The sequence below is a fragment of the Pteronotus mesoamericanus genome, unplaced genomic scaffold, assembly GCF_021234165.1.
Source record: "Pteronotus mesoamericanus isolate MK-2021 breed Mesoamerican mustached bat unplaced genomic scaffold, CSHL_Meso_final scaffold_54, whole genome shotgun sequence".
In the NCBI taxonomy this organism is placed as follows: domain Eukaryota; kingdom Metazoa; phylum Chordata; class Mammalia; order Chiroptera; family Mormoopidae; genus Pteronotus; species Pteronotus mesoamericanus.
In genome coordinates this window covers 3,402,235-3,417,006 of record NW_026555321.1, presented here as the reverse complement: position 1 = coordinate 3,417,006, position 14,772 = coordinate 3,402,235, and the positions used below count along the sequence as shown (strand labels likewise).

Below are 14,772 nucleotides of genomic sequence, written 5' to 3'. Positions count from 1 at the left end.
TTCCTTCCAGAGAAAATTGTATCAACTTTCCAAGTCCACTCAAACCTTCCCCAATGTCCTTTCTACTTCATGGACCTCATCCTTCCCCTTCTTGTGCTCTCATATCCTGTTGTCCATACTTCTGATACAGCAATGATCAGAATTGTCTGCTTACGTTGTGAGGAGTCTGAGGTGTATAGTCTGAGGAGGTGGGCTGAGGACACGCACTCTGCACTTACTATATCCCACTAGGGAAGTCATGATGCTTCTCAGGCTTCTGATGACCTCATCTACAAAATGGGTCTAATCGTATGGAAACTTGCCAGGTTGATGTTTAGGAATAAAAGAGATAATGAATTTTTAATTGTTCTCTGATAGTTCCTAGCAAAGAGCATAAATAATACTACAAAAATAAATTCTGGTGCATTTATACAGTGGAAAACACATTTAAAAAGAGAATGTATACTTTATTTATTTAATCCTCACCTGAGGATATGGTTATTTATTTTAAAGAGAAGAAGGGAGAGAGAGACAGAAACATCAATGCGAGAGAGAAACATCAATCAGTTGACTCCCATATGTGTCTCTACCAGGGACTGAAACTGCAACTAGTTATGTACCTTAACTGGGAATCAAACCCACAACCATTTGGTGTACAGGATGACAGTCAACCAACTGAGCCACCTCACTAGGGTGACACTTAGTTGTTGACACAGAATTTACCTCTAGGACATACTATCGAAGAGAAAGGAAGTTACAAAACACCCCAGGATGCATTTTTTCATCATTTTTACATAACTATATATAAATTTAAAATATACTCATATATGCATGCACTTCTAAAAGAAGGCTTACCAATGCTATTGGCTATTACCTAGAGGTTATGGAATTTTGGAAGATTTTTAATGTCTTAGTATTCTTTTTGAATACTGCTGGAATAATGATAAAGCTATTGTTTTGGAGAAGAGTATAAAGAAATACCATGCATAATATCATAATAAATTTGAAAACTCAGAAACTTGTGCAGCTGACGATTTAGCCGTATATTCCAAAGCTGAATAAAGCAATGACCATGGTGATTGCTGAGCAAGTACATAAACACTCATTCATTGTGCCACATATCAATTGCCTTTGCACAATTATTCAACCTATGGGGGTTTCAATTTTGCCTTCTACAAAATAGCTCTATATTAGACCTATTCAGTTCCTCTCCAGCACTGACATGTTAACTTTCATTCATTTAATAAATATGCACTGAGGACCTATTCTATGAGCACCTAAGCATCAAAGACAGATGATGAAGAGGAAAGAGAAGGCCCTTGACCTCATGGAGCTTATATTCTAAAATTCGCCAAATAAGAAAAGAAAGAAATGATGTTTTCAGAGGGCAGGCACTGAGATCCAAAACTAGAGGAGAGCTGGCCACGGGGAGTGAGGGTAGGATTCTCAGATACAGGGCCCAGCCACAAAGACCAACGCTGGGCAGGGAACAGACCAGGGTGGGCAGGCTCTTAGGCCTCCTCAGCTGTCACCCTGAACTCGCAGAAGAGGAAATGTAAGATTAAATGCTAATTACTAGTCAAAGAACCAAAACGTATGAGACACTTTAGGTATTTGCTGCTTCTGAACTGCCCAGATAGGAACCATTAATAATTTTGTAAATGTAGGTATTGCATATGCATTTGGCTGTAGTGAACAGAAAATCCAATTCAAACCAAATACGTTTGACCAAAATCACAGGACTAATGATAATAATAATAATAATATCAGGCATCAGCATTTTTTTCACCCTCTAATCCTTACAGAAATTCTATAAAGTAGGAATTACTATCTCATTTTTGACTTGAAACCAAGGCTGAGATCAAATCAATTGTCTAATATCTTGTTGCTTTAAAGTGAAAGAGCTGGAATGTTTGGAGTTTAGGTTCATGGACTTTCCACTAAATGCAAAATAAAGATTCAAGTCCCCTCTGTCTTGCAAAGGATATAACCAACTAGAGCCATGTCCATGCAATTTCTCTTTAGAGGAGAGAGCCAGACCTTACCCAAAAAGGGGCGATTTGAGGTTCGGGCCTTGCTGCCCTTTTCTAGGCATTTCCGGTGGGAGATAATTCCATGCAGTGAAACAGTGCTACTCAAATATGCTTTCCTATTATTCTTGCTGCTATTATTATTGATTGGTACTTATAAAAACAAGGTAAGGATGCTAACGCAGGATCTCGCTCATCCTGACAATATCAGTCCCCAAATTAAATTGTTCGCTTTGGTGCTGAGGAGAGGCCAGTCATGAATTGCTGTGAGAAATGCAGTCTGGCATTTAGGGTTGCTCAATGCAGAGGCTGTTTGTTGTTGTTGCTGCTGCTGTTGTTGTCGTTGTTGTTGCTATTGTTATTGTTGTTAGCTTAAGACTTTGGGCATAGCATTTGGTTTCTCAGGGTCTGAAAGTAGGTCCCTGAGGCAAGGTTGCCCGAGGGTAACAACTAATGCTGGCACCCACCTCCTACCCCCCGCCCCCTTCCCCCCTCCTAGCATTTTTTTGACCGGTCGGATGGCATAGGTTGCTGCCTCTTGCTTAGTTTGTTATTCTTGGCGATCACCTTCAAAGTTAGACCTAGTTATTATTTAGCCTTAAGATAAAAGAATGGAGCAGACACCCCTTCACTCTCTGAGGACTCTCCTTGTGCCTTCTCTGAGGGCTCCAGCTCTTCCCGGAAAGGCCTGCCACCTCTTCATCAGATCTGGGCTCTGCCGTTGTCTGGGAGGCAGCAGAGCAGAGTCATCAAAACTTGGCGCAGCAACAGTCTATAACTGGACTCAAATCCTTGTTTCCCTGCTCACTGTGGAGTCGGCAATAATTTTCTTTATCTTGTTAAGATTTTGCAGAGACTAAATGAAATTTTAATATATAGAAAATAGCTATTGCACACTAGAAGTCCTATATGTGTAAGCCATTATTATTATCAACAGTCTCATTGCCAAACCCTAGGCCCTCCTCACATGTCTCATTGCCATGACGACTCCAATGCATCAGACATGGAGGACCATTCCTTTATTGAGACCTCCCTCCTTTCGTCTTGCCAGCTCTCCATCACATTCTCATTATTTTTTGCCTTCCCTTTTCTTGCTGGTCCTTTTGCACCCTGCATAAACATGGCCATTCTAGTGAAGCAGTCTCAATAGTGTCTTTTTTTACCAAATGGCTCTAAAAGGAGCCAAAGTCCACAGAATAAAAGTCTGGTCTTTTATCCAGATTCTGAGCAAAGCAATGAGAGAAGGTTGAGAGCATTATATACTCTTCTGTTGAGCAATGTTACTGCGAAAGGCAGCCGTATGTGATCAGGAGGAAGCTTTTGCCCTTTTTACAAATTGGTGAGTGAATAAAAGTGAACGAGTAAATGAACCAGGAGCAGGGGCTTCCAGTTTAAGAATATAAAGATAAATTTCTGCATCCCTCACACTTCGGCTGCCTTGATATTTAACCAGCAACCAGAGTCGAGATTTAGGATGATTATTTGCAACTTGAATTTTCCCCAGGTTTCATCTGCCTGCTGTAGACATGAAGTCATGTGGACCGCCGTAGCTAAAAAGTTGCTGCAGCTTCCGTGAGGCCTCACCCCCAGTATAACTGGGGGTCCGGAGGGGATACCCCACATGGGGCAATGAAAAAGCACACTTCTGTTCAGCGATATCTGCGCTTTATCAGGTGTCCTCTGGGACTCGCTTTGCTGTTCTACCAACCACTGACCTCTGCTACATGAAGAACATCAGTCCTTCTCACTGTTCTCTGGGAATCACTATTAGTATAACAATGGCCCTTTAGTGCCAGGTCAGGGCTGGCTTTCCTGACAGCGTGAGAGGACTCTCCTCCCTTTAGGACTTAGAATCAGCACGGCCGTCTATTCCCAAAGCAGCAGTGTGTGACCCGAGCCTCAAGGCAGCGACTCCAACAGAGTGCCCTCCAGCCCTGGCAGCAGCCCTGCCCCCACAGGCTGAGACAAAGCAGCATCCTGACCATTTCTACTCCTCCTCCCAGAGCGGAGCTGTGAACCTCACGACCTTATCACAGACCTTTCCCTTCATGCAGACCAATGAAGCCCTGTGCACAGACAGCCTTGACTCTCAGTGTAAGAACCTCTCAATCCAATAAAGACAAAATCCTTGAGTAATTTTAAATCCCACTGCTTTCTAGAAACATCCAGTGTCCTTCTCCAGTCAGTAGATGGAGGGCACTTGGAGGAACTAATGTTGAGGCTACTTTAAGGCTCAGGGGGCTACCAGGGCAGTCTCCTCTGACCACCTAGTGAGCAAACACGATGCTAGCGGCCAAGGAAACAAGACGAACGCAACATGGTTCCCATGCGCTCAGTGCAGCGCATAGCTCAGCCAGGGACCCACGCAGATTCGTCACTGATTACTTAGGAGAGGTTGCCATGAGACTATGATTTGGAAATTTAAATCAGACTAATGGGGTTAAGGAAGGCGATTTCAAGAGTCATAAATGTTTGGAGGTCTGCTTTGAAAAATAAGACACGTTAGCTAGATAATAAAAAAGAAATGGGATGGAAAGGGATGTATGTGAAAGAAACACATGAGCAAAGTCTTGACCAGTTTTGGAAACGACAGGTAATTCCACAGCTTCCTAAGAAAGGCAGCAGGCCAAGGATTTCTGTTACTAGGACAGGGGTGGGGTGAGGAAGAAAGGTATTTTAAGGCTTCTTTAAAATTTCCTTCAGAGGAACTTTTCAATTTATTGGCTATTGTTTATCAGAGCCAATATTTTCAAAAATGAAGGTTAGCATCTTAGAGCTGCTTCCAGTTCTTAAAGAAGTAAAACCAAATCCAAAGATGAAAAATTTCTTGTTCTAAGTCACGATGAGCTTGCCCACCAGGACTGTACTTGCCCATGGTCCCTAGGGGGTTTGACTCCCTCAGAAAACCCTTCTCTGGCCTCCAATTACATCAGGCTTCATATCTGTACACACTCATTAGTGGCCTGTATGTTTCCTTACCGCAGTTCATGAGAAATGTTTCTGTGTGCGTGCCTGTGCACATGTGATTCAATTATTCGTTGTCTCGCTCACCAGGCTCTAAGTTCCAGGAGAACAGACTTAATCTATGTTTTCGCTCTGTTGTACCATCAGTTCCTAGCACAATGCCTGGACAGAAAAAATGCTTGATAAGAACTGGGTTGATGCTGCTGCTTCTGTCATTTTGTGCTTTGTTTGCTACTGTTGCGACTTCGAGTGTTAGAATGCTGTCTCTTTTGAACAATAAGGAATTATGTTTTGAGGAGGAAAAAACCATAGCCGTTGGGTTAGACATTCTGGCCTGGTCAAATGAGAGGCTCCAGGTCACTATGGTATTTAGAGCATCCTGAGGGCCAAATGTCCAGCAAGAAAGAGGCTGTTAATCAGAACAGGCGTTTTCGATTGATGTCTAGGATGGAAAAAGTAACAGGTTCTTTCCAAAGGACATGAGCTAAAGCAAACATACAGGACCAGATACGTAATTCACAAGACCTAGTGCAAAATAAAAATGCAAGGTCCCTTGTTGAAAAATTATTAAAAATTTCAAGGCAGCAAAAGAAGAGCATGAAGCCAAGTGTGTCATGTCACAGGTTGCAAACCCATGAAGCTGGCCTCGCAAACGTTTACAGTTAATAAAGAAAATATGAACTTAAGTTGACAATTATCTGTTAGAATATTAAGGAAGGAGTTCTATATTTATAAAAAGAAGTGTTTTAAATGTCTAGATGTATTTCCTTTCCCTACGTAGAGGTTGTATTTTCAAAAAATACTGGCTCTTTCTGCTCTTTATCCAATGGGGCCATAATTATGTTCCAAAAGATCTACTGAGGCAGAATGATCGCCCCTCTGTGAACAGTCCTGGACTCACAGTTGTACTGCAACATCCAGTTGCTGTACAGCTATGAAGATCTGGCCTAGATTTGAAGCTCCACAGTCCAAAAAGCATGGATTTTTGAAGCCAAAATGGGTTCCCATTCCAGCCCTACCATGTATAGTTCAGCGACTTAAAGCAAATTGCTTAGCCTCCCTAAAACCTCCAGCGGTCTCTTTTGTAAAATGGAAGTGCTCGGACCCAGTCCAACAGTCTGGTCCTGAGGATTCAATAAGATGAAAACTGTAAAGGGATGAGCACGAAAAAGCACAACAAAGTGAGGGCACAAGCGCCTTGCATTGTTTCTCTGCTTTAGTCCAAAGCTGAATAGGGGGAACCCCAGCTTTGATTCCTGATCTTCGTCACTGAACCCTATAAATAACTTAAGCTAAGTCACTGCCTCCCTTGGAGCCGCTGTTGCTTAGGGTGAGAAATGAGGGAGTTGTTGCAGGTGGTTCCTCCTGGCTGAATCATGCACGGGTTTTCTATTCATTCGGGGTTGGGTCTGAATTTTTACTACCTCTTCTAAAAATTCACCCCGACCTGGTGCGGGGCGGGGCGGGGCGGGGCGGGGCGCACCCAGCCCCCAGCATTGCCTCCCTCCTGCGCGGCCTCTGCCTGCCCTCACTACCCCAGCATTGGCCGCGCAGCCCCGCCCGGAGCCGCCTCCCCGCCTCCCGCTTCTCCAGGGCGAGCAAGCCCGAGCCTGAGCCCGTTCAACCGCTGCCCGGTGGCAGTCACGACTGTTCGTTCGCCAGCTAGGTGGCGGCGGGCGCGGCGGGGCGGGGCGCGCTCTCCTCTACCCCCAGGAGTTCCGGGGCGGTGGGCAGGGCCGGGGCGGGGTGAGGCCGGCGGAGGGCTCGTGGGCGCCTCGGCGAGGATGGGAGTCCCCGGGACCCGCAGCTAAGCGACCCAGCGCACGGCAGAGCCGAGAGGGCGCGCCGGAGGAAGGCGAGCCTGGCTGTTCCTCCGGGAGCCCAACACCGTTCCCGCGCCGCCAGGATGATCCCTCCAAGCGGCGCCCGCGAGGACGGTGTGGACGGGCTGTCCAAGGAGGCAGCGAGCTCCGAGCAGCCACCCTCTCCTGCATCCACCAGCAGCCAGGAATCCAAGGTACGGCGCACACTTGCCCCAAGGGAACACAAAACTCTCCTTTTTTTCTCTCTCTTTCTCTTCTCTGTCCACCTTTGTTTCCTCTGAACTGACGTTGGCGCGAGAGGCCGAGACGTGCCCCTAAGTGACCAGGGTTCAAGGACTGATCGTCCCTTGAGACTGGAATGTCCGGCTGACTCTCTGCGCACAGTGCTGGACCACGTCCCTGTGAACGGACCCAGCCGTCTCGCCCCTACACACCCAAGGCTTCGGGGGGCTTCCACCCCGCGAGCACACGCAATTCACCTGGACTCTGGGTCCACAGATCGATCGCTTTCTTGGGGGATGGTGGCTTGGTTGTTCTTTGCCTCTTTGTGCCCAGACTCGTAGAGGGCATATTCCGGCCAGAAAAGAGTGGTCTGTGCCCCAAGGGTCTCAGAGACCCTTTGCTTCACAGGGCTCATCCGTAACTTATCATACCCTTTATTGCAGAAAAATGAGGTGGAGGGCAATGCCGCGATCGCGGGACAGTGGATGCCTGTCTGGTGGAAGTTAATATACTCCGAGAACTTTCATTTGCTTAAATGAGAGTTACACTCACACACACACACACACACACACACACACACTCTCTCTCACACACACACACACACACTCAAGACACACACACACACACACTCAAGACACACACACACACACACACACACACACACACACACACACATACACTCAAGCGGTCCCGCAGCACCTCGCCTGTCGCTGTTACTCGGAAACTCTCGAGGGTGCCAGGCACATGGTTGGAAATCTTGGACGAGGATCAAGTGAAAAGCCGCTGCTGGCAGGGAGATGCCATTTGGAGTGAAAATTGTGAGATGGAGTTTGTAGTTATACGGCTTTTTTAAAAGTACAAGGTTCCTGGCTCTTTACACAGATCTCCTCGCGAGTGTCCCCAGCATCTTTTGGGTGAGAGGGAAGTTCCTGCCTAAGAGTGAAGGACAGAGTGGTGCCAGTTTGGAGAGCAGGACAGATGGGGCAAAGAAAGGTCCCCTCCCTGTCTCCCTTCCCACACACCCCTGGAAGCCACTGACACGTCAGCAGGAGCCAAACCAAAGCTGAGGGCCTCCTAGTTTAAGTGACACCAGGCACTGTATCTATCCCAGCCTCCAGAAGTTAGATAGTTATCCAAGGCAGGCAGCTTTGCATTATTTTAACTGTAATTTAATGTTTTTCTGGTAAGTGTTTGACCTAGGACATGCGTGTCAACATTTCTAAGTCTCAGTTGGAAAGAAGGGCAAAAGCCTCACTTTCCAGTCCTTGTGAGGAACGCGTGAGGCGACCAGAAGTCCACCCTAGGATAGCCTCAGAGATCAATGTTTATCCTCTTCCTGCCTGAGAAAAGGAGTTGGCATCTGTCTCACCACAGACAGTCCGCTCCAAAGCAGCCCCAACAGCCTATACACACAGACCACCTTTCCTCTGACCAGAAGTTGCTGTCCACCCTTGACCGTCAGTCACCTGAGTGACATGACTTAGCGGCCACTTCAAAGGTCGTCCAGAATGGTATTATATAAATGAATGGAGCCAAACTCAAGAGTGAGGCTGGTATTAAACTTTTTGAACTGGGCCTGTTGCTCTGCAGTAGGTGCGTTCTGGAAAGGGCTTAGCGTTTGGATATACAGCGGCGTGATTCAAGCACACCACATGGGTTTGCTATTTATAGATATCCTAATGTAAATTATTTGGCAACGCAGAAATTACCTATGTAAGACCCGTAATTACCCACCAATTTATCTGGCTTATGGTTTCAGATTTGTACACGTCAGTTTTTCTCAAACACGCCTGAAGTGTGTTTATACATTCCTAAATTTGCTCGCGTTGACTTAGGTGCTCTTAATCCATAGTAATGGGCTATGCATTCGGTCAGGGGTCGGGCACGGGATGACATGAACCCCAGGAAACTGAATATGAAATAGTGTGCCTGAATGAATTTTTCTTGGCATAGCACGTGTGATATTCTCCAACGGGTCCGCGCCCCTCCCATAGGCTAACTTCTGGTGTGGAGGAATGTACCAGAAGGAGGCAGGATGGCGAGAGAGGGGGGCAGAGGAAGGCTCTGTTCACTCTACGCCAGGAACGCCACATTTGAAGGCTCGTTGGCATTAACAAGAATCTTCCTACAGATGAGGCGCTGGTGAGGAAAGGGTGAGCAAGACATTAGTGATCATCCTATCTAACTCCTTTAAAGTGGTCTGTTTGTCCAAATACATGTGGGACAAGCATGAGCATTAAACCTTCTCAAGACACACTTTTTAAATACCTTTTTAATAACATGTTTTTTTCTCTGACTATAAGAACAACAAATACTTTCTGTAAAAATTTGAAAAGTCCGAACAAAATAAAGAGGAAAAAAAACACCCATTGGTCACAATCTGCAGGCAGCTACTGATAATATTCGTCCTATACCTTATGCCTTTTTTTTCATCTATTTTCTATTTATACAACTGCGAGAACAATGGTGAGCATCTACTGAATGCTTGCTACATGGCAGGCACAACTTGTCGCTTCACTATTTCCCTATGAGGGTGATGGCGCTGTTATTTCCACTTTATGGATAGGGAAGCGGAGCTCAGAAAGGTTAGGTGACTTACCCAAGAGCAGAGTTAGTTGAGTGACACAGCGAGGACAGGGACCCAGGTGGCCTTGTTCTGGAGTGTGAGTTCTCAACCACAGCACAACTGCCTCTCATGCTTTTGTATTGCTTTACATCCCTCCTTCCACCTAACATCCTAACCAAGTATTTTACGTGCCACTAAAAGTTATTTACAACAGTTATTTTGGTCTTCTCTTCTTAAGAAATATTTGAAAATGAACTGAGCTACATTATCATATGAAATAATTAAAGACCAATTCTTGTCCAGTTTCTTTGCTTTTGGTTTTGCTGCCCTTTCCCCGAAAGTATATTTATGGAGATACTTGATGGGAATATCACAGAATCATCTGGAAAGTGGGGCCCCACAAACCCTTTAGTCCAGAGGGCTCATTAGAAGAGAAACGATGCTGATTCAATGCCCTGAGCCCATAAAATGAGTCCAGAAGTACATTTCTTTGCAAATTCCTTGGAATGCTAAATCATGGACTATCAGAATTTGAAACACTAAAGATCAGCTATTCCAGTATTTTTAAATTATAGACAATTTTTACTGTGTAAATTTACTTTATGGAGGTGAATTTCAACATAAACAAAAGTAGAGAAAACAGTATGAAGAAATGTCATGACCCTACTCACCTGGCTTCATTAATTATCAATTCATGAACCATCATGTTTCATCTATTACCTTTCCCTGCAAACACTGGATCATTTTAAAGCAAATTCCAGAAATCAAATTATTTCATCCATAACTATTTCAGGTCGCATCTCTAAGAGGTAAAGGATCATTTTGTAAATATGAGTACAATCCCGTTATCACATATTCCAGGTGTTTAAATCAAGGGTTAGTATATTCTTTGGAGGTTCATGAATGGTCTTTGGAAGACGCATGAACAACCAGAACGTTCCAAATTGTGCAAGTACATGCATATGTGCATCATCTGGGGAATGGAGCATTAGCTTATATCAGATCAATAAAGTGTTTATAGCCTTCAAAATTTATTTAAATATATCCTGTTATTCTCTTGAATAAATCCAGGCCCAGAGCGAGGTGGTGATTTGCCTAGGATTACACAGCCAGTTACTGGCAATACATTAAGAACCCTGTCTTGAACTTTGGATACCCCAGTACAATTTCCTCAGAGCAAGTTCCTGTAAACACAAGTGGTAATGTAGTTTATATGATTTTCTTTTTCATAAAATTTGTTGAGTTGAAAGAGTTTGAGAGCTATTGATGAACCTCAGCCCTCTATCTTTCCACTAACTATTCCAGAAAAACCACAACCTAATTTATTTTCAAAGTGCTTGACAGAGAATATTGAATACTGAGAAAAAATTCACATTTCAGCATCCTTTAATTCAATAAATGTCTTCTCTCCTACTGACTTATTGACAACCTAGAAATCTCGCTACTGTCTAATATGAATTTTTGCTATGGATACCTTTTGCCAACACTTATAAGACCCTAGGTCACATTATGGTAATATGAAGGGATTGTAGGTTTTGAGGTCAAATAGACAAGAATTCAAATCTCTGCTCATCAGTTGGCACCTTTGTGACTGTGGGCAAGTTGCCTAACCATTTTGAGCTTCAGTTTCTGAATCTCTAGAATGGAGATACAAATGTCAAACTGGCATGATTTTTTTTGCAAGGCCTGAGAATATATAAAGCATCTAATATGTTGTTAGCATATGTAAACTTAAAACATTGTTTATATGGTCTTCCTCCTTCAAATTAGATGATTTCTGTCACTAGCCAACTCCAAATGTCATCATTGGAAGAATTTCAGTAATCAAAACTGATATTTCAATAATATAACTGAGTTTTCCTCCCTTCGGAATTTTAGTTATGCTGTGAGATTTCACCTTAGCTATTTTGCATGCCCAAGAAGATAAGCCACAGACTCACCAACATGTGACTTCAATTTTGAAAGGGTGATAGACCAAGGTGCCCCCTCATTCCAGGATGGTCCTCTCTGGACCTGGACCACTCTTCAGGCTAGGGAGAAGAAATCCCTAACCATGAAGTCATGCCTTGCAGCTCCCGGAAGGGTTTCTGTGACATCAAACTATTTATTGAATGCCTATTTTGTGCCCAGGACATCCCGTACATATATATGTATACACACACACACACACACACACACACACACGCATACATACACATACACAGTACTATTCATAAGAAATTTAACTTCTACTCGGGAGAGAAGGTGAAATAAAATGTAACCTTGGCTTTGCATTCATATCACCTGGGGAGTCCAGGCCATAGGCCATTCCTGCTAAATTGAAATCACTGAATGAGGTTCTTAGACATCAGTATTTTTCTAAAAACTTTCTTAGTGATTTCATTTTGCAGCCAAGTTTGAGAAACATAGAGTGTCAAATGAAGCAAGATCCTTTCCCTCCCAACCTAGGTACTTGAAGGAATAATTTGTATTTACTGTCTCTTCTTTATTTCCTATTTGTACTTCAATCCAAAGAAATGGCTCTGGCAAATGTGACCTGCTGTTGTTGACCACATGGCCAAAGAATCTTAGGTTTTACTCAGATATTTGGGTTTACAAGGATGACTGTATCTTACTAAGTTACCTTCATGATTATAAAAATAACAAGTGTTGAATGGAGAACACTGGAAAACACATTAAAATATACAGAAAAATTTATCACACAACCACCAATCATAAAGATGGTTAAAATTTTTGCCACAGTTCCTTTGTATACATTTCTACTTTTACACACACATACACTTGTAACAGAATTAGAATAGTGTATACACAAATACTCAGTGTACTTTTTTTAACCTAATGTTATACATAAACAGTTTTGCTGTACCCTTAAATAATCAATAATATTAATATTAAAGACAGCATAATATGCTATTTCATTGTTATACCACATCTATTTCATCAGTCTCTCTTGATTGCATATTTAGGTTCTTTCTCAGCTTTCACACATTGAAAAATATTAACATGCACATTCAACATTTTTATATATTTCTGCATACTGTCATGGGAAGTAGAATAACTAGGTCTGGATGTAAAAACCTGTAAGGTCTTTTATTCTCATTGACACAGTGCCCTCAAGAAAGATTCTACCATAGCTTTTCTTTCTTAGTAAACTTTTTATTGAACTATGACATCATACCAGAAGTTCCATACATTATAGATTAGAGCGTAATGAGTTTTTTAAAAACAAACTCCTGCTGTGTAGAACTACCACATAAATCAAGAAATACCATATGATCTCACCTATAAGAGGAATCTAATGAAAAAATAAACTAATGAATAAAATAGAACCACGGGCATGGAAACATGGAGCAGACCAGAGGAGAGGGGCGAGGCGGGTAAAAGAGGAAAGAAGGAAAAGAGACTAGACAAAGAACACATGTGAATGACCCACAGACATGGACAACAGTGTGGGAAATGACTGCAGGAGCAGAGGATGGGACGGGCGTAGGAGGGCAAAGAGGGGAAAAAAATGGGACAACTGTAAGGTAATACCAACAGAAAATTATTTAATTAAAAAAAGAAATAGAATGTTACCAACACCCCAGATCTCCCTCATACCCCTTCTATTACTACCTTCCAAAGGTAACAACATCCTGAATTCTGACAATGTCAATTAATTTTGCTTATTTTTGAACTTTATAGAAATGGAATCATACAGCTTGTATACTTTTATGCCTGACTTATTTCACTTAGCTTTATGCTGTGAGATTCATCTATGATATTACACGTAGCAATAGTTTACATTTTCATTGCTGCATAGTATTACACTGTATGCATAGGCCTGAACTTATTTATCCACTATTCTGATGATAGTTAATTGGATTTTTTCCTTGGTTTTGGCTGCTATAAACAGTACTGCTGTGAACATTCTTGTACATACATATCCTTTGTGGCACATATAAAGTACTTCTGTTGAGTGTAAACATCAGAGCAACATTACAGGGCTATAGGATATATATATATATATATATATATATATATATATATATACACACACTTAGCTTTAGTAGATACTGCCCACTTTCTGAAATAGCTGTACCAATTCATAGCCCCACCAGCAATATATAAAAGTTCCATCTTCTCTTCATCCTACCAACACTTGGCATCATCTGTCTTTCTCATTTTAGCCAGTGTTGCAGGTGATTAGTGGTAGCGCACTGTGGTTTTAATTTGTAGTTCTCCAGTGACTAATGAGTGTATCCACTTTTATGCTTATTGTCATTTTAATATCCTCTTTCATAAAGTAGTTGTTCAAGTCTTTTGTCTATTTTTTTTATTAAGAACTGTTTCTCTTCTTAGTTTGTAAGAATCCTTTACATATTTTGAATACAGCTGCTTTGGGAGAGAAATGTATCGCAAATATCTTCTGTGGCTCACCTCTCTCTTCTCAACCTAAATGTTAATCTAATGCAGTCAGTTCCACAATGCCCTCCCTTAGGACCGTAAATGCTTTTGTGTTCTGCTTATGAAACATTTGCCTACCCCAAAGATATGAAGGTATTCTCCTATATTATTCCCTAGACATGTTTTCGTTTTGCATTTTACACATAGTTCTATAATCCACTTGGAATTGGTTTCTTGGTATGGTGTTCGGTAGGGGTCAAGATTAATTACTGACCAACTCTGCCATAAATCAGGAGACTAGGTATCCGGTTTATGTGGTGGCTTCTATAGTGCCCCATTGGTCAGTCTATCCTTGTACCCGTATCGCTCTGTCTTCAATGGAGGGGCTTTATGAAAAAGTTTTGATATCTGGTAGATTAAGTCTTCCAGTTTTGCCTTGCTTTTTCAAAACTGTTTTGATTATTTTGGGCCCTTGGCATTTCTATGTGCATTTTAGAATCAGCTACTCCATTTCCAAAAAAAAAAAAATGCCTGCTAGGATTTTGATTGATGTTGCAATAAATCCATAAATCCACTTGGAGTGAATGGACATGTTTATACTATAAGTTTTTCCAATAACATATTCCACCCCACAGTGTTTTCTTCTGCCAAGTGTCTCATTAGCTGAGAACCCAATTCTGTTACTTTTGCATTGGGGGGAGGCTTCCCATATCAAACGTTGAGCCCCAACTCTATGAGAAGGCAGGTCTGTAATTGTGAATTCCCAGGGAATTTATTAATTCATTTATTTATTATTTTCTAC

General features: G+C 42.5%; 1 protein-coding gene across 2 annotated transcripts in view; it reads left to right on the top strand.

Moving 5' to 3' along the window:
* The first annotated feature begins 6,810 nt into the window (after positions 1–6,810).
* The window catches only part of STAC (SH3 and cysteine rich domain), a 115,324-nt gene continuing 107,362 nt past the window's right edge, over positions 6,811–14,772 (top strand). For both annotated transcript variants that reach the window (XM_054595143.1, XM_054595142.1), the window contains exon 1: positions 6,811–6,990. In XM_054595143.1, the coding sequence (XP_054451118.1) occupies positions 6,880–6,990 (111 nt within the window). In that variant the 5' untranslated portion in view covers positions 6,811–6,879. The remainder of the gene's footprint in view (positions 6,991–14,772) is intronic.